Source organism: Stenella coeruleoalba (genome assembly GCF_951394435.1).
Source record: "Stenella coeruleoalba genome assembly, chromosome: 9".
Taxonomy (NCBI): Eukaryota; Metazoa; Chordata; class Mammalia; order Artiodactyla; family Delphinidae; genus Stenella; species Stenella coeruleoalba.
This window is the reverse complement of record NC_137155.1, coordinates 61,606,648-61,625,472: the sequence shown is the minus strand read 5'-3', so window position 1 is coordinate 61,625,472 and position 18,825 is coordinate 61,606,648. Positions and strand designations below refer to the sequence as shown.

At 36.7% G+C, this 18,825-nt stretch overlaps 1 protein-coding gene across 5 annotated transcripts in view; it reads right to left on the bottom strand.

Annotated features, from left to right (window-relative positions):
• BBS9 (Bardet-Biedl syndrome 9) overlaps positions 1–18,825 on the bottom strand; it is a 614,322-nt gene that overhangs the window by 575,227 nt on the left and 20,270 nt on the right. For all 5 annotated transcript variants that reach the window (XR_013829928.1, XR_013829929.1, XR_013829930.1 and 2 more), the window contains one exon: positions 16,888–17,001. Coding sequence is in view for 1 of the 5 variants with exons in the window: in XM_079932453.1 (XP_079788579.1) it covers positions 16,888–17,001 (114 nt within the window). In the remaining 4 variants the exon portion in view is untranslated. The remainder of the gene's footprint in view (positions 1–16,887; positions 17,002–18,825) is intronic.

Genomic DNA, 18,825 nt, shown 5'->3' with positions numbered 1-18,825 from the left:
ATAACAAAAACAACAACAAAAAATCCAATCAAAAAATGGGCAGAAGACCTAAATAGACTTTTCTCCAGAGAAAATATACAGATGGCCAACAGGTACACGAAAACATGTTCAACATCACTAATTATTAGAGAAATGCAAATCAAAACTACAATGAGGTACCACCTCATACAGGTCAGAATGGCCATCATTAAAAAGTCTACAAATAACAGATGCTGGGCTTCCCTGGTGGCGCAGTGGTGGAGAGTCCACCTGCCGATGCAGGGGACGCGGGTTCGTTCCCCGGTCCGGTAAGATCCCACATGCCCGCGGAGCAGCTGGGCCTGTGAGCCATGGCCACTGAGCCTGCGCGTCCGGAGCCTGTGCTCCGCAACGGGAGAGGCCACGACAGTGAGAGGCCGCGTACCGCAAAAAAAAAAAATAACAGATGCTGGAGAGGGTGTGGAAAAAAGGGAATCCTCCTACACTGTTGGTAGGAATGTAAATTGGTGCAATCACTATGGAAAACAGTATGGAGGTTCCTTAAAAAACTAAAAATAGGGTTGCCATATGATCCAGCAATCCCACTCCTGGCCACATATCTGGAGAAAACTCTAATTCAGAAAGATGCATCCACCCCAATGTTCAGAGCAGCACTATTTACAATATCCAAGACATGGAACCAACCTAAATGTCCATCGACAGATAAATAGATAAAGAAGATGTAGTATATATATACAGTGGAATACTACTCAGCCATAAAAAAGAATGAAATAATGCCATTTGCAGCAACATGGATGGACCTAGAGAGTACCATAATAAGTGAAGTAAGCCCGACAGAGAAAGACAAATATCATATGATATTGCTTACATGTGCAATCTAAAATTTTAAAAAATGATACAAATGAACTTGTATACAAAACAGAAGTAGAGCCACAGACATAGAAAATAAACTTATGGTTACCAAAGGGGAAGGTAGGGAGAGATAAATTAAGAGTTTGGGATTAACACATATACACTACTATATATAAAATAGATAACCAACAAGGACCTACTGTATAGCACAGAGAACTATACTCAATATTTTGTAATAACCTATAAGGGAAAAGAATCTGAGAAAGAATATACAGATATAGGTATAGATATAGATGTATAAGTAAACCACTTTGCTGTACACCTGAAAATAAGACAACATTGTAAATCAACTATATTTCAACAAAAAAATAAAATTAAAAAATATATTCCTGGTTGAAAACTAAAAAAAGAAAAGAAAAGAAAATATGACACAAATGAACTTATTTACAAAACAGAAACAGGCTCACAGACATAGAAAACAAACTTATGGTTATCAAAGGGAAAAGGGAGTAGGAGAGGGATAAAGTAGGAGTTTGGGATTAGCATATACACACTATATACAAAACAGATAAACAACAAGGTCCAACTGTACAGCACAGGAAACTATATTCCATATCCTATAATAACTCATAATGGAAAAGAATATGAAAAAGAATATGTATATATACGTATAACTGAATTACTCTGCTGATTTAAAAAAGGCAAAAGTTGGGGCTTCCCTGGTGGTGCAGTGGTTGAGAATCTGCCTGCTAATGCAGCGGACACGGGTTCGAGCCCTGGTCTGGGAAGATCCCACATGCCACAGAGCAACTAGGCCTGTGAGCCACAACTAGTGAGCCTGCGCGTCTGGAGCCTATGCTCCGCAACAAGAGAGGCCACAACAGTGAGAGGCCCACGCACCGCGATGAAGAGTGGCTCCCGCTTGCCACAACTAGAGAAAGCCCTTGCACAGAAACGAAGACCCAACACAGCCAAAAATAAAATTAATTAATTAAAGTACCCTTAATTTTTAAAAAAAGGCAAAAGTTAATCACTCTGCTGATTGAAAATAACACAACACTGTAAACCAACTATACTTCAATTTAAAAAATTGTTAAAAAAAATTAAATAAAAAAATAAATTGTTAAAGTAAGTGGTCTATTTTTAAAGATGTAACAAAATATTTTGCTAATACACTTCTAACATCTCTCTCCTAAGCCTAGGAGCTTCATCTCTGATTTTCCAACAGCCCTGTAGTGGATTGTACCATATTAAAAGGTACCATTAAATTCCCCCACCTTGATTTAAGACAGTACATAAATGTATATAGTGTGTAATTTTTAAGTGGGAGAGGGAGGAGAGGAGAATAAGTAGGTATAATATTTTTTTAAAAAATAGATTATTGAAAAGCCAAAAAAGTAGAAGACTGACTTCTACACTTCTTCTAGCTCACGTCAGTAACTGTGTGATAAATACAAACAGCTCAACTATTCTATAATAAGCACTATATAAATCCTAAAACTCTACCATAATATATTAGCCTTTAAAAGCCAGAAAAACATAGCTATTGCCAGTTAATCTCAAAACTGAGGAAAATTTACAAGAAATATGGTTCAGGCATATTAGAGGTCCCTAATTTTAATGTCCTCATTAACTGAATAACCTATTAGGCCCAATGCCTACTAATCTATATCATTTGTCATGCTTACATTTATTCCAATATAATTAATACACACTGATTCCCCAACAGATAATCTATTCTACATACTGACATCAAAACAATATGGTTTTCAGGAAGTTGGGCAAGAGAAGCAAAGAAAGAGTAAGGGATGAATGATGGAGCCAATTTCCCAAGTTTCAGTAGAATTTGTTACCATCTTTCAAAAAGAAAAGAACTATTGATTGTGTTCCCAAATTATATTATGTGTTGATCAATTCAAGAACAGCCTAATACTGCCGAGAAAACCACAGAATAACAGGATTTGGAATAATTTTTCATTGAAAGGCAAAAGTTAAACATCATATTCCTTAAGAGAACTACCAACAGTAGACATATTAATAGTGCTAGGCACTGTTCCTAATATATCAGGACCTACATTAAAACCCCTGCTAAAGTCTAGAAATGGTCATAACAAATCTTTCAGCCTTACAGCATAAAAGTCAGTTGATAATTTCTTTGTCTAACGCCTAATAAAACTTATTCTTCCAAAATTGTGGAAAAGCTAAGCACAGTCCTCCTATATTATAAAGTTTCCTGTTACAAAGTTGCATGGTTTACACATATGTTATACTTTATTATTGAAAAAAGAGTCCTCCTTATAACACCCTCTTTGTTGTAATACTCAACATACTTTGCCTCCAGGCTAGATATATAATGAAAGCAAAATGAATTCAGACAGATTGTTGAGGAAAAAAGCTAGTTTCTTTTTAGTAGCCTTTCTAAAGTCTTTTTTCTTTCCTTGTAGCTTTTCATCATCTCAACGTTTTGCTCCTGCTGAACATTTTCCTTTTCTTTTTACATATTTCCTTTGGTAAATGAAAGATGATAGACTGTTAAAAACCAGTTTGTACTACCTTGGAAGCAAGCCCTTTTAATATACAACTCCTGCCTTCCAAAACCTTGTACAAATTTCATGTTTAGGACAATGAACTGTATAGGACTTAATCAACCAGCTGCAAAAAGCTATATGAAATTTTCCACTCACACATTTTTATGTTAACAGTCCCCTAAAATCATGAATATAACTTTCCAAATTAGATTTAGGAATACTTTTCAGTTATTGTTTCCGTATTAAATAGTACTGTCTTATTTTAGCAAAGATCTACAAATGCTGCTTTAAAAGGTTCTTATTCACAAATTTCAATGTAAGGAAATTTGGTTTAAAAACACTGTTTATTTTTAACTTAGGCAGAAATACAGTTCAAATATTAATATAAGATGGGGCGGGGCTTATTCTGATATGCCAAGCTTAATAATTTCTGATATCCTAAATTAGCCAGAAGTGACTTAAATTATGTACTATATGAAATACTGAAGGTACACATTTTATATCTTTAACGTTTAAGAAGTAAACACACACAATACTACTCTTGCACATAAAGCAAGAGTAGTACTTTATTACTACTAATATTAGAACTCTACTCTCGATAATCTTGAACGTCTTTAGAAATTTTAATAGTAAAAAGATTGGGAGGGCTTCCCTGGTGGCGCAGTGGTTGAGAGTCCGCCTGCCGATGCAGGGGACACGGGTTCGTGCCCCGGTCCGGGAGGATCCCACATGCCACAAAGCGGCTGGGCCTGTGAGCCATGGCCACTGGGCCTGTGCGTCCGGAGCCTGTGCTCCGCAATGGGAGAGGCCACAACAGTGAGAGGGCCGCGTACCGAAAAAAAAAAAAAAAAAAAAAAGATTGGGAAAAAATTGTAGCAGTATAATTTTTAAAATCATCCTACATTTGTTTAACACTTTTATTTTTGTACTGTCCACATAAAGAATTATATAAGGATGTTTATAGCCTTTATTCATTTTAGTCAAAAACTGGAAACCACCCAAATATCCATCAAAAAGCTAATCTACTTAAAATTTATTTTATATGTAAAACCTCTACACAGAGGACTACTAATGCACTTTGAAAATACCTTTAACATGGTAGTAGTCAACACAACATTTGTTTTTCATATTAAGCATTAACATGTATTTCTACCTTGTGCTTTAGAATTTAAATCTGCAAGTAAGAGTTTCCATGTAGCATGGAAAAGGGTTAATGAATCAACTTAATTCAAGAGAGACTGGGGGTAGGGGGGGGAGATTGTTCATTTCTCATGACAATGTGTTTTGTAAGCGATTTTTTTTAAATGTTGGAACCCTTTATATCACAGTGTCATCTGAATAAAGTAGTTTTATGGTAATCATTTTCCTTCTCAGTTGAGTAAAGTATTTAATAGCTTAGTTATTCCACTCTTAAGAAGGGGACCATGATTAAACATATATAGAGATCAAAAATGGCTGTCAAATCCTATCAAGACTACCATATTTAACCATCTTCTTGTCAAAGGCAGTTCTGACCACAGACATTCCCATAACACTTTTCCAGCCTTGGCATTCGGCCACCATGAAAGAAAATATTTTTTTTCAAACAACACCAAGAAACTTCAAATATTCTTTTTAACCTTTCCCCCGCTTAACCAGAGTAGGCAAGGAGGCATTTAACCACTAAATTTCTATAGCGTATGTATAGAGGGAATCAGAATTCACCTTTCAGGAAAAGTAACAACTTTAAATGATCGTGTAAAAAATGAATTTGCAGAATACAGGGAACTCTCTTTATAACATTCCCGCAGGAACTAAAGGTTTTATAAAACATAATATACAGGAAGACGCTATTTGAAAGTAACATTGTTTTATGGGTCTTGGACCAGAGATTTTATAAATGAATACCATATATATGAGAAAAACCAGCACAGGATGAGAATCAATACTATCATCCTCCTGATCTTCTGACTTTTCACTGTGGATCCATAAAGGATCTTAAAAACAAATGAGGGAAGTTCTCCAATATTATAAAACACCTATAATTTAATGCTTAAGCAAGGAATGGGAGCAAGCACAGCATAGGGATTCTTCCACAACATTATTTTCCAACATTTCAACCGTATCTATTAGAAAATAGAGGCCGTATGGTTCACTAGTGAGACAAGGGTTATCCAAACATTATTTTTTGATTCCCTATAAGGAAAATAGCATTAATCTTTTATTAGCACTAACATCCCTACACAGAAAAGCAAGGCTGTGTTCTGACTGTTCATTCACCCCACTTGAGCATATCAGCTCACTCTCTGGATGGCAATCAAAGAATCCAGACGGCTTTGAGAAGTATAGCCTCTCAGCAACCACATGTGGCCACTAATACATTTCCTTGGCAGACAAGAAAAAGGCTCCAGTTCAGACAATTAGAAGTTATTTGAAGGCTGAGGATCTGATTATCTAGGGTTGCCTCAAGATGAGGCAAAGGTGACTTACTTATTCTTCAATTCACTATTTTCTTTGGCGGGCTTTTTATTCCCAAGAATTCATGAATTTTTATTTATGTGACAATATAATCCCATACAAGCTTATAGAAGTCACTTTATGATTTAAAAAATATTCCACAATGCTCATATATATTATTGGTAAAATCTGTTCGCCTCCTTTACTGACAATTATATTCCCAAACATACTGAACCTTTTATATATAGTATTTTCTTTCCACCTCAGTCACAAACGTGGGACTACTGTGCTGTCAGACTTTTATAATCTATACCATGCCCATATTATGTCTACACTCTGACATTAACCTTTCCTTGATAAAGATTCTATTTTTTGAAGTTCCATTTGACTGAAAAAATCAAAGTAAAATAAAAGAACTGAAAGAATTAAAGGAAAATGAGCTTTCACAAGGCACAAAAAGAAGAGAGATAAAAAGGTTAAAGAGAAGAAATGTCTTTTATACTAAATATTAAAGAATTTAAATAATTTTTGAAAAATAAAAACTTTTTGATTTGTGAACATTATCACAAACACTCAAATAATTTTGAATATCACATTTTATGCTGAAAAACATATTAATAACAAAAGGATCAATAATGTATAGAAACACAACCCCAAGTAGATGAAAAAACTGATTATTTCTATTGGTAAGTTTATCTTGTATAAGTGCTGCCTCACTGGCATATTGAGAAATAATTTGAGCAAAGGTGAATCCAGGAAGCCCAAGTAATCACTTCCACTTTTACCACTATGGTGGTTAACAGTAACTACAATGACCCATGCACTGTAGTAGGTGTTCAACACGTGCTTGTTAAAGAAGAAAACAAAACTCAGAAGTTGGCTAGAATGAGGGCACCGGGCTAACATTTTTTTCTGAAAAATAACCTTGAAAGCCTGATGTGTATGACGTCGGCCCTGCTCAGTTACATGGGTATTTTGGTTCATTCACTCAACAAATACTTAGTTAGCCCACTAAGTGCCGAGGACTGTGCAAGACATTATAGACACACGATGGTGAACAAAAAATATGGTCTCTGCCCTCATTAAGCTTACAGAAAAGCCTCCTTCTCCTGCCTCTCTCACGGTTCACATAAATCCTTTCTCTAACTAGGAAGGCAATTAAATAAGAGGTAATGTATTAGAAATAACATAGGCTTTAGAATCTGAGAAATGGAAGAGTTCCTGCCATATCAATAAACAAAGGATGTCACAGTCATCAGCAATTGCAGCCCTCCAACGTGAGCCAGTGAGCCCTGAGGAAACTCAGGAAGGAAAGAATACCTGCCGTCTAGCAGCCATCAGACTGCAGCCACTCCCTACAGTGAGCCCTGAGGAAACCCAGGATGTAAAAATACAGGATACTGGCCCCAGACAGCTGAGGTGCATATCAAAGGAATGATTTCAGTGAGTCCAGACTCTTGCATCTTCCCATACACAGAAAAGCATTAAATTCCTTAACTTGGGATATCTGGTTTTCTTTAATTAACAATGATCTTTTGATGTTCCCAACTACTTGCCCTTTGTTTCAAAATGTCCGCATAACCTGGCTCCCCCCATTGCCTCCTCGGAGCAGTTTTCTCAGGGTTACTTGAGATGTTGTCTGCCAGGCCTGAAGTCCTTAAAACTCCCACCAAATAAAACATAACTCTCAACTGTTAGATTGTGAATAATTTTTTAAGTCCACAAATCAGATAGCTCTGGATTCAAGGCCTCCCTCTGTCCAGGTATGATTTGCAGCAAGACATTTATGGTCTGTGAGCTTCTGTTTCCCAATCTGGGAAATGGTAATTAAGTCACCTATCTTACAGGGTTAAATGCAATAGCACAACATAGAGAAGATAATAAATATTAGCTCTCTCCATATAGTCTTCTCTATAAATAAATATAAAAATGCCTGTTGGAAAATCAAACTACAGAAGACAGAAACATCAAAACTCTGCAAAGGAGAAATCTTTCTAAGCTTAGAACAAATAGAATAAATTCAACAGGAAAGGAACGATTTGACCACATTAAAACACACACACACACAATTTAAAAGCCAAGAACCCACAGTTTAAAAGCCAAGAACAATCTGGCAAAAAGACGTTCACACCAAGTACAAAGAAATTAATCTGTACTAAATAAATAGCTCAAATAATAGAAATAAAATAGAAGATCATCTATCCAGGAGTCTACCAGAATCATCCAAACAACTGAACTGTTGAATCCAGAAGAATTTTTATAATAAACATCCGTTTATCAAATCTGGCAGTCCAGGGACTACTTTCAAAAAACCCTTTCAAAAATGTAACATTGTGGACTAAACAAACAAATAAATAATTAAATTATATAAAGAATAGTAAACATACACCAGCAGCAGTGGAACAAAAGAAGGGACACAACTTCATGCCACAACCTTTGAAAAATGGTGACAATCAAGAAACGTAGATGTTGCCAAGAATCTTCAGGGCTAGACTTAGTGCATTTTTTGAAGGTGCTAAATCCAAACTCCACATAAGGAGGGGGGTGGTGAGGTTATGAATAAACGAAATTCTGAAACCTTACTAAAACTCCCAAATTTAGGGAAAGACAGGTCCAGAAGGGATATAGACAGCCTGGAGAAATGGAAATGCCCAGAATAACAAAACCTCTACCTTTACCACATTCCCTTTCTATCAGATAAGAAAAACAAATTTTACCATGTTGGTGTTTTTCTGCCAAAAGAAAAACAACAGTAAAGGCCACAGACTGTAAGAATAGCAGCCACACTAAATATCTCCAACAATGATGATGAAGATGGGGAGGGCAAGATGGGCTAGAGAAGCCTCACACATGCCCGCTAGGGGCCAGAAGGAGAGGACGGGGGTGGGAGGAGGAGCGGGCGTGGGGGAGGAAGTCAGCACAGAGAAAATCCAAAGCCCGAGAATACCCCCCCACCTTCCAAGATAACAAGTTAGAGACCATCCAGGTGGAGTAAACAGAGATCCAAGACGAACAAAACCACAAAAGACAGGGCTGAGGCCGAAGGTCCAGTATGGCTGCCACAGCCACAGAGACTCCCTGAGCAACATCTAGCCCTCAAAACAGTGTGTCAGAAAGGAAAACAGGGCTTCCCTGGTGGCGCAGTGGTTGAGAGTCCACCTGCCGATGCAGGGGACACGGGTTCGTGCCCCAGTCCGGGAGGATCCCACATGCCGCGGAGCGGCTGAGCCCGTGAGCCATGGCCACTGAGCTTGCGCGTCTGGAGCCTGTGCTCCGCAACGGGAGAGGCCACAACAGTGAGAGGCCCGCGTACCGCAAAAAAAAAAAGAAAGAAAGAAAGGAAAACAAACTCATCTCTGGTTGGGTAGGAGTAAAGGCAAGTAAAATTCACCAGCATTGTAAAAAAGCAAACTGACCCAGAAAGAGTTGACCTGGCTACACTTCAGCAAGATAGAGAGATTGCCCTGGCAATTCCACAAACGCACTACAAAAAAAGGCAGGGACAGAGAGAAAGGGGAAGATAACATATGAAAGACAGATGATGAAAAAACAGAACCGAGAATCAGCAGAAGGCATCGATGACTGTCAGAAGTGCTGTCACACATGCTCCCCATCAGTCCCAGAGTACTGATACAGGATACTCCCCATCCACCAGCAGACAATGTTACCAAAGATCCTGAGGTGTGATTGGACACACACTATGTGCACCTCAAGACAGCTTTCCCAGAATATAAAATGTGCATAGGTTTAAAATCAATGTGTGAAACTTTTTGCCATTTTAAAGGAAAGGCACGTTACCCTACATTGTTTACTTCCTCACAGCAGGCTGACAGTGAACTCAAAACCCACAGACAGATACTGAACTCAAATGTTCACACCTCCAACTGCTTTAAATATAGCCCAAATTAGCATATCTTTACCCATTTAGAGTGCATGTTCTTTGCATACCCTGCAAAACTGCACCTAACACCTGCTAGCCACATATAAGACAAATCCTGGGGCTATAAAAGGCTCCAAGTCATGGCTGCCCTTCACAGCTCCCTGACAGGGACTCACAATCCTGCATCTGAGCAACTTCACCTAGGCACATAAGCCCCACTCGAACTTCCGCCTCCCCTGGGAGTTTCCTTGCCCTCTTCCCCTTCTGGGTGGTGGTCCTGTGTCACTGCCTCTGGAAGATCTCCTGCTGCAAAGGACTTCCCCTCATAAGAAATCCTGTCAAAGCACCACCCAAAAGATGCTCATTGTGTGCTACTGCCATCTCATAGTCTTTCCTTGACCAGCTCTGAAATCCTCAAACTCACCACAGTTAATTATTCACTGATAGTCCCCCGAAGATCCATCCCTCCCCACTCTCAATCTTATTTGTAAAAGGAGAATTCACTATACCTTCAGCAAAAGTAACTCTAGCCCAAGTGTAATCACATTACTTTGGTGAGATTAACAGTTCAGGGATGCCCAACCAGAGCCACTGACTTGGAAAGAGAGCTTTGCTGAGCCTTCTGGGAGGAAAGTAGGCACTTTTTCACATGGACTAGAATCTGAGAAGTAAAATTTAGAGCTGCTATAGTCATCTTGTAACCAGGGGGAAATAGCCTGTCCAAGGAAATGGAAGCAAGAGCTGAAAAGAGAGAAACCAAATCTGATCACGTTGAAGGCCCAGATGATGAGAGCCAGTAAATTTCATACTCTTGCTTAAGCCAACTGTCAACTGCAATCAAAAGAATTCTCAGTTGTACCAAAGGCAAGATTCGAAAGAGAAAAGAATCACATCCAGTGGAAAAGCACAATTGTGACCTATACAGAAATTGGGAAGTTTTGGGTTTTGATGGCAACATTTTTTTAAGTCTTGAATTGTCTATTACCAGGTAAGCTCAAAATATACTCTAATGAAAAACAAAAATTTATGATCAAGAAAATTAATTTTAAAAATTAGAGCAGATTATACATAACAATACTGTGTTATATGATTTCAAATCTGTTAAGAGATACAAATATCAGATCATTCTATTGTACACGTGAAGCTAATATACTGTATGTCAATTATACCTCAATTTTTAAAAATCTATTTAAAAAGTAGATTTCATGTTAATTTTTCTTACCACAGTAAAATTATAGATAGATAGATAGAATGAATAAATAAATGGAAGATAAATATAAAAAATAAGAGCAAAGAAGCAAAATGTTGGACAAGGTTAAAAATTGAATAAAGAACCAGATGGTGGTCATAATCACTACTGAAGTATTATAAAGCCTTTTTTTTAATAAACCACATTTCATTATGAAGAGATGGCAATAATTCAGCATGGACTAAAAAGCACAAATTATGTAATGGGAAAAAGTTTTAAGGCACAAAACTGGCCCATCATAATCCAGTGTAATTTTTCAAATAAAAATGTATTCAAGTTAAATTTTTCAACAAAATATCATGGTAGGCATTTTGTTCATCAGATCAAGATTTCATCTTGTGTCCTCGAAGACTCCTCAAAGACTTTATAATCTTTCTACTCTGAGAAACTAGTACAGTGCCTGGGCATTCAGAAGACTCTCAGTAAATGGGCATTGGATGGATGGATGGATGGATGGAGGGATGAATGGATGGATGGATGGATGAATGAATGGATGGACGGACAAACAGACACAGAGAGAGAGATGATGCAATTACCACACTTGCTCTAGTCCCTGAAAGTTCCCATATATCTCCAACAAATCAACTATTCCTTCCCACTGTCATTGTCACACATGTGAAAGACTCCTATACATTATAAGGTTCATCAACCTGTCTCAGCCCTACAGGATAAATTTTGGGTAATTGAGGATGCAACTAACTATAGGGTCTATAAGTCACATTATGAGTAAAGGAAATTCTAGCTCAAATTTATCTTGATAGTAGCAAGATACATTACATAGACTACATAAAGTATCATATTTTACCAAACTAGGTATACACAGTTGTTGACCTTAAAACAATAATGTTCCTTCTTCATTCCACCACTGGGTTTTTATCAGTAAACATTAATGATGTCCTTTTCCAAATACTATTCTGAAATGGCAAGCTTATCTTAATTAGGTAAAGTATCATGTCAAAAACCATTGGAAGTTGTAGTGACACAATGAAACAAAAGCAGAGGAAAATCTGGCAGACATATCACTTGTTCTTTTTTTCAAAAACAAGTAGAATTCAAATTACCAAACAAAATAAATAACACCAAATTTAGTAACATATTTTTAAATCAATTCAAATCCACCTTTTCAAAATTGATTTCATATATTTCCAAACTATAATTTGATTGTCCATACTTATGTCACTCACTAAATTTTGTAAGCATTAATTTGTCAATAGTATAAAAAGCATAGATAAACTACCATATTTACAAAAACCCAGAGTCACATGTTCCTTCAAAAAAGCGGCTTAGAATAAAATCAAAGAAACTATAAACATTTTAAGCTTCAAACACATCTTCCACACCCCTCTGTAAAAAAATAAGCCCAATATAGCCACTAATATCGCACATTTCAATCATTTCCCTCTAAAAAGTATAATATGGAAAGAATTTTTACTTAAATTCTGGAATGGCAGGTAGTAGTTTGAATAATGGAAGCTACTAGGCAATATTCTTCAAGTAGTTCATAAAACTAGATTTCCTATTTCTTTAGCACTTCTTTCTCATTAATAGACATTGCAACACAGCTTGAGGTAAAACCAAAACTTATGGCATCAAATGAATGCACCTTTGAGTTTTTGCAAATGCATAAAGGGTATTTTTGAAAGGTTTTCTTAACAAGCAAGCAAACAAAAAAGGGTTAGAAAAAAACAGTAATTACTCTTTTGCTAATTTCAAATAATATATTACCTCCACACACATATAAACTCTCTGATTATTTTAGGGGGTACTTTTCTTATAAACCAAAGTACCAACCAAAGAAATGAAATTGAGAAAGCAAATATCTGACCCAGAAATTACCCAACATGTTTTCCATAATCTGTGCAGAACCAAAGTTATGCACCATCTTTAGCCAAACCAAGTACACATCTTTCTGATTGGAAAGTTTTTTTCCTGAATCAGGGAGAAAGCAAATTTACTCATAGCCTAGATAGCCCAGTATAGTATGGTTAACGCCATAAGATTCTAGAAGCAGAGAGCCTGGGTTGGAATCCCTCCTCTACCATTTACTAAGTATATCTTAAGTTACTCAACCTATAAAGCCCTTAGGACAGTGCCTGGTACAGAACAAGCACTCAGTAGATGCAGGGTGGCAGCAAAGCTCTAGATCTCTGCAACTTGGCATCGGTTGGGAGACTGTCAGAAATTCAAACTCTCAGGTCCAATTCCAGACTTACAGAGCCAGAACCTACAATTTTATCATGATCCCTTTACGATTTGGATGCAAATTAAAATTTGAAAAGAACAGCTAGAAAGCATTTTTACATTATATTCTGAGATATTACCTATAATAATTAATTTTTTAAGAACCACTCCATTGCTCTTCTGAAGTTACATTTATTTTTAGTAAAAGGCAAAGTATTATTTGGGATAAAAATTCCTCCGTTAGTGATTTTTTACCATACCTCTGTATTCAAAGGGAGACCCAACTAAAGCCCAAAGTTGTAGAGGACTGCCATCTAGTGGTAGTTCATTCTGATACACATACCAAATAAACTCCCTTTGTCTATCAGTACTTTAAACACATTTGTTTAAAATGCTGCTAGGTTTTCTTTTTGCTTAATTCCTTTCTTGAGGACTACTGACACGATTACCCAACTTAATAATTCCACAAGAAGACATCTTAAATACAGAGGAAGGTAGAAGACAAAAATTTTTCAATTTCCTTTTTTAAACTCAGATTAAAAAAAAAAAACTCAGATCAAGTGATCAAGCCTAGGGAAGTTTTCAGATTAAAAGACTGACCCGCTCTCTCTCCTGTAAAGGTGCACATCAGACACACAGTAGCAGCATCAGGTTTACAAAATAGGCTTTCTTTTGAAATGTGCATTTCTTGGGGTAGCTTCTACTTTCTTTTTCCTAAGTTCTGTACTTTTTACAATATATTTATATATTTATATAGTTTGCAGGAGTGCTTTTTTGAGAAAAAAGTATTTTGTACCCTTCTGACTCAATAACTCCACTTCTACATTCTATCCTAGGAAAATAATAAGAAACATGGGCAAAGATTTATATTCAAAGACGTTCATTTCAGTAAACCAAACAATCTCAACAGCTTCATAATAACCCACTGAATCTATGCATCAAAACTTATTTAATCATTCTCCTCTGTTACTCATTTAGATCACTTCTAATTTTTCTATATTGCAAATAAATACATGTATAAACAAAAGGAAGGAAGGGAGGACAAAGAGAAAGGAAATAATTAAATATATGGCAATTTGATATGACTTTTTCACATTTTGGATCACTTCCTTATATACATTCCCGTAAACCACATATCAGCATTCAGGAACATTTTCACAGTTCTTAACAGCCAACCTGCTTTATAAGAGTACTGTAAAATTTTACATGGCCACAAGCCATCTAGGATGTACAGACTGCACTATCACCTCTCTAGCAGCAAGTTTTATCCCACGGATAATTTCTAACAGTATTACAATTAAGATATAATTTACTTACCACCCCTTAAAAGTATACAACTCAGTAGTTTTCAGTGTATTTATAGAGCTGTGCAACTATCACCATAATCTAATTTGAGTTCATTTTCATCATCCCAAAAAGAAACCTTGTAACCATTAGCAGTAACTCCCCATTCCCCGTGCCAATCCCCCAAAAAGGCTAATTTTTACTACCTTACCACCCCATTACTTTTTCATGTTTCCTTTTAGATACCTCAGTGATATTATGCAAGTGTCTCAAACCCATGAAACAGAATAATTGCTTCTGCTACTCGTATATCTCTCTGTTTCAAATTGGGAAATATCATGCTTAACCATAGTAAAGTAAGATATGTTATAATAGCCTCTTGCTTTTTCAAAAGGTACTTTTTAAATGTAAGGCATAATGTAGGAACTAAGAGAAGATATACAAGTACAAAGTTACCTATTCTTTTCAAAACTAGTAGCAACTCTAATTACTTTGAAAGTCCATTACTGAATATAGCAAAAATATCACACAAAAGCAAGGAATTTCTTTTTTATTTAATTTATTTAAAACTTTATTTTAATTGGGTTAACTTGATCTGGTAATAAAACTAAAAGTACAGTGCAATCAATGTAAGATAACATTTGACATGTGATCTAACGAATTGTCTTGTTAAAAATAGGGCTTCCCTGGTGGCACAGTGGTTGGGAATCTGCCTGCTAATGCAGGGGACAGAGGATCGAGCCCTGGTCCAGGAAGATCCCACATGCCTCGGAGCAACAAAGCCCGTGCGCCACAGCTACTGAGCCCGCGAGCCACAACTGCTGAAGCCCGCATGCCTAGAGCCCGTGCTCCACAGCAGGAGAGGCCACTGCAATGAAAAGCCTGCGTACCGCCGCAAAGAGTGGCCCCCGCTCGCCGCAACAAGAGAAAGCCTGCGCACAGCAACAAAGACCCAACACAGCCAAAAATAAATAAAATAAAAAATAAATAAATTTTAAAATAAATAAATGTCTTGATGGTACCAAAAAATAAAAACTTACTTTCATTTAGCCAAAGCACTTTTTCCTCATATAATAACTTTTTTTACTCCAGATGTATAGAATTTAGCCATTTTTCTTTTGGGGATTTAGTAGGGGAAAGAACATTGAAAACAGTTAATTAAACAGGGGAGACCTAGGTCCCCCGATCATATCAGACATTTTTTTAAAGAACAGTGGAAATCAGTTCTAACAGCTGAAGTTCGGAGGGGACACCTCACAGAAGTTAGCCTCTCATCAAATTTTAGCTTTTTCTCTCCTCTCTTCATCTAACTCTAGACATCTCCCATATTCTTCAAATAATCCAAACATTCCTGTTACTCAAGGTAAGCAATACTGCAATCCAGCCAAGTGTTTTGTCTCATATCACTTTAATTACACAAAACATTTATTTGTACATTACCACCCAAAATATTCTTGCCTTTACCTCTATATACGAAAAGAGTGAGTTCACATGAATGAAGGATGCTTCCAAAATACATTTTTTGTGTCACTAAAGCAAAATCTAACATAGGTAGCCTACTTTTTATTAACACAACAGTTAAACAATAAACTCATAAAAACTTGAGCCCAAAGAGAGCTATATTATAAAATCCCTAGTTACTTGTTCATCAGGTGCCACACACACACACACAATCACACAGGTGTCGACACCTGGCTTCCTATCCTCATTTCAACACCAGCATCTCCTCTATCGTCCTGTCACAGTGAAGCGAGAGGAGTTGGATTGTAAATTATTCTCTCACACCACAAGCAACACCAAGCAAGCACCAAGCCCTGGTAACTCAGAAGCTCTGGAACTAGGGTGGTAGACCTTATGCTAATTAGAAAGAGATACCACCAGGGTGGGAGAAACCCAGCATCACCGGGCCAGTACTTCGTAAAGGTAATGCCTTTGTGAAATTTAGGAGAGGCACCCTTCCTCTGGGGATGTTTATTCCAGGCCAGAGCACATGGCTTGATGAGCAGGATCAGGTCTGCACTTCAGTCTCCACATGCCCCTGGTCCAGGTGCCCTGGTTTAGAAACAATCCGCACGACCCTGTACAGTGGCCCTGGAGGTGGATTAGGTGGAGACGGGTCTACAGCTTCACCCTGTCTAAGTAGAGCTGGGACCCCCATCAATGAAGAGATCAACCCCTTCTTCCACTGAGAGAGGCAGGCACACAGTTCCACCACAGAAAAGCTCAATTTCAGTCAGCTCATGTATAAAAGACAAAATGGAAAGACAGTTTTAGAAATGTCTCTGTAGACCACATAAAAGTGCTGGTTATATGAAAATCAAACTCATTCAATGTTTAAAGTTTTCTTTTTTTATTACTTTGCCCAAGTATTTGAATATAAAGGTTTCAATAAAATATGTTTAACTCTCTCTAAGATTCATACCATATAATTCTCCATTTTTATATGGCCAAATATTCTGGTCCTTACAATAGCACACTCATGATTAAATGCAAATTACCTTTTACACCACCAAATGATCCATAAGTCATATTGCAGGCTGTTCTCTGAAGATTATGTTCATACATCAATTTGATCTGATATTGGGTCCCATGTTCCACATTACCCAAGCTTCCTAAAAAGAAATAAATAAAAAGACTGCTTTGTATTTGTTTACATTAAAAAATATTAATATCTTCTCATCCTCTTACCAATTCCAAGTAATTCAATTTCAGTGAAATTTAAAATGGCAAAGCACTAAAACATATGTATTATGAACAGTTAGCATACTGATGACACAGAATGCCAGCACAGTTAAAACAATTTAAGTCTCAGCTAGATTATACCAATAGATGAAATACTACCCTGGGTGACATTGTTATCTATGTCCATTATGTCTAAGTAAAGTGTAATTATTTAAATAACAACAAAATCCTCCAATTTCAGTTCTGAAATAAATGAGGTTAAGTTCCCTGCATTTATAACAATGATAGACCAAAGACATGAATCAAAGTGTCTAAGAAAAAAATTCCCCACACTTTCAAGCGATTCAATTTTCTGTCCCAACTCTCAAAATATTCAAGCCCCTAATACATTATGTTCTAATTTAATAGAGAGATCTAAAGTTTCTCTCAGCAAGTAAATAGGACAATATGTTTTCTTTGAAGTCTGCCAAGAAGAATCTCCTTCAAAACAAAGAAAAATACTTTCCCTGCATTTAATAGATCATATGTGCTACAATCACTTTGTAGTTCATTCCAAACGAGAAAAGATTATTTATCTGCATTTTACTCTCTAGTTGTTAGGCTTTCTAGAGTATATACAGTTAGAGCTATATCCTAGTGATCAGGCAAGAACATTATGATTAAAAGAGGTGTTAAAAAGAAAAATGATTCCAAATGTAACATTTTCCATTAAGAAGCATCTTTGTCATTCATTCAAAAATGCAAAAGTTAAAAGAAAAACTTAAAATATCACAAAGCAAATGAAATAGTCCCAAACTGCATAATATTAGATGATTAAAACAATCTAAATATAGGGGCTTCCCTGGTGGCACAGTGGTTAAGAATCTGCCTGCCAATGCAAGGGACACAGGTTCGAGCCCTGGCCTGGGAAGATCCCACATGCCGTGGAACAACGAAGCCTGTGTGCCACAACTACTGAGCCTGTGCTCTAGAGCCCACAAGCCACAACTACTGAGCCCATGTGCCACAACTACTGAAGAAAGCCTGCACGCAGTAACAAAGTCCCAAAACAGCCAAAAATAAAAATAATAATAATAAATAAATAAATTTATTTTTTAAAAATCTAAATATATGTTTGTATGTATGTATGTATATACATATTTATACATGTGCATTTATTTGTTTGTTTTTTGTCCAGAGGGATTCACCAATGTACATGGAGGTTGTAAGAACAGAAGTATTTCTACTTCCACTTTACAACTGAGGCACCTTAAATTTAAAAAAAATTCAATAAATTTCCCCCAAAATCACATAGCTGATAAAGGACACAGTACTCAAACTAGGTCTTCAGAGCCATCACTATATATACTGGTACCTGGTTGTCCATCATTTAACAACTTTCAGGGAACCTAGTAAGCCAATGACAATTTCCAAAATTAAAAAAAAAAAAAGCAGCATCAAAAATATGTTATTTCCTGGGGAGGGATGAATTGGGAGTTTGGGGTTAGCAGATGCAAACTTTTATATATAGAATGGATAAACAACAAGGTCCTACTGCATAGCACAGGGAACTATATTCAATATCCTGTGATAAACCATAATGGAAAAGAATATAAAAAAGAATGTGTGTGTATATATATAAATATGGATAACTGAATCACTTTGCTGTACAGCAGAAATTAACACAACATTGTAAATAAACTATACTTCAGTATAATATATATATGTTATTTTCACCTCCACCTTTCTCTCCCTGGCTTTCTCTTCCTCATTTG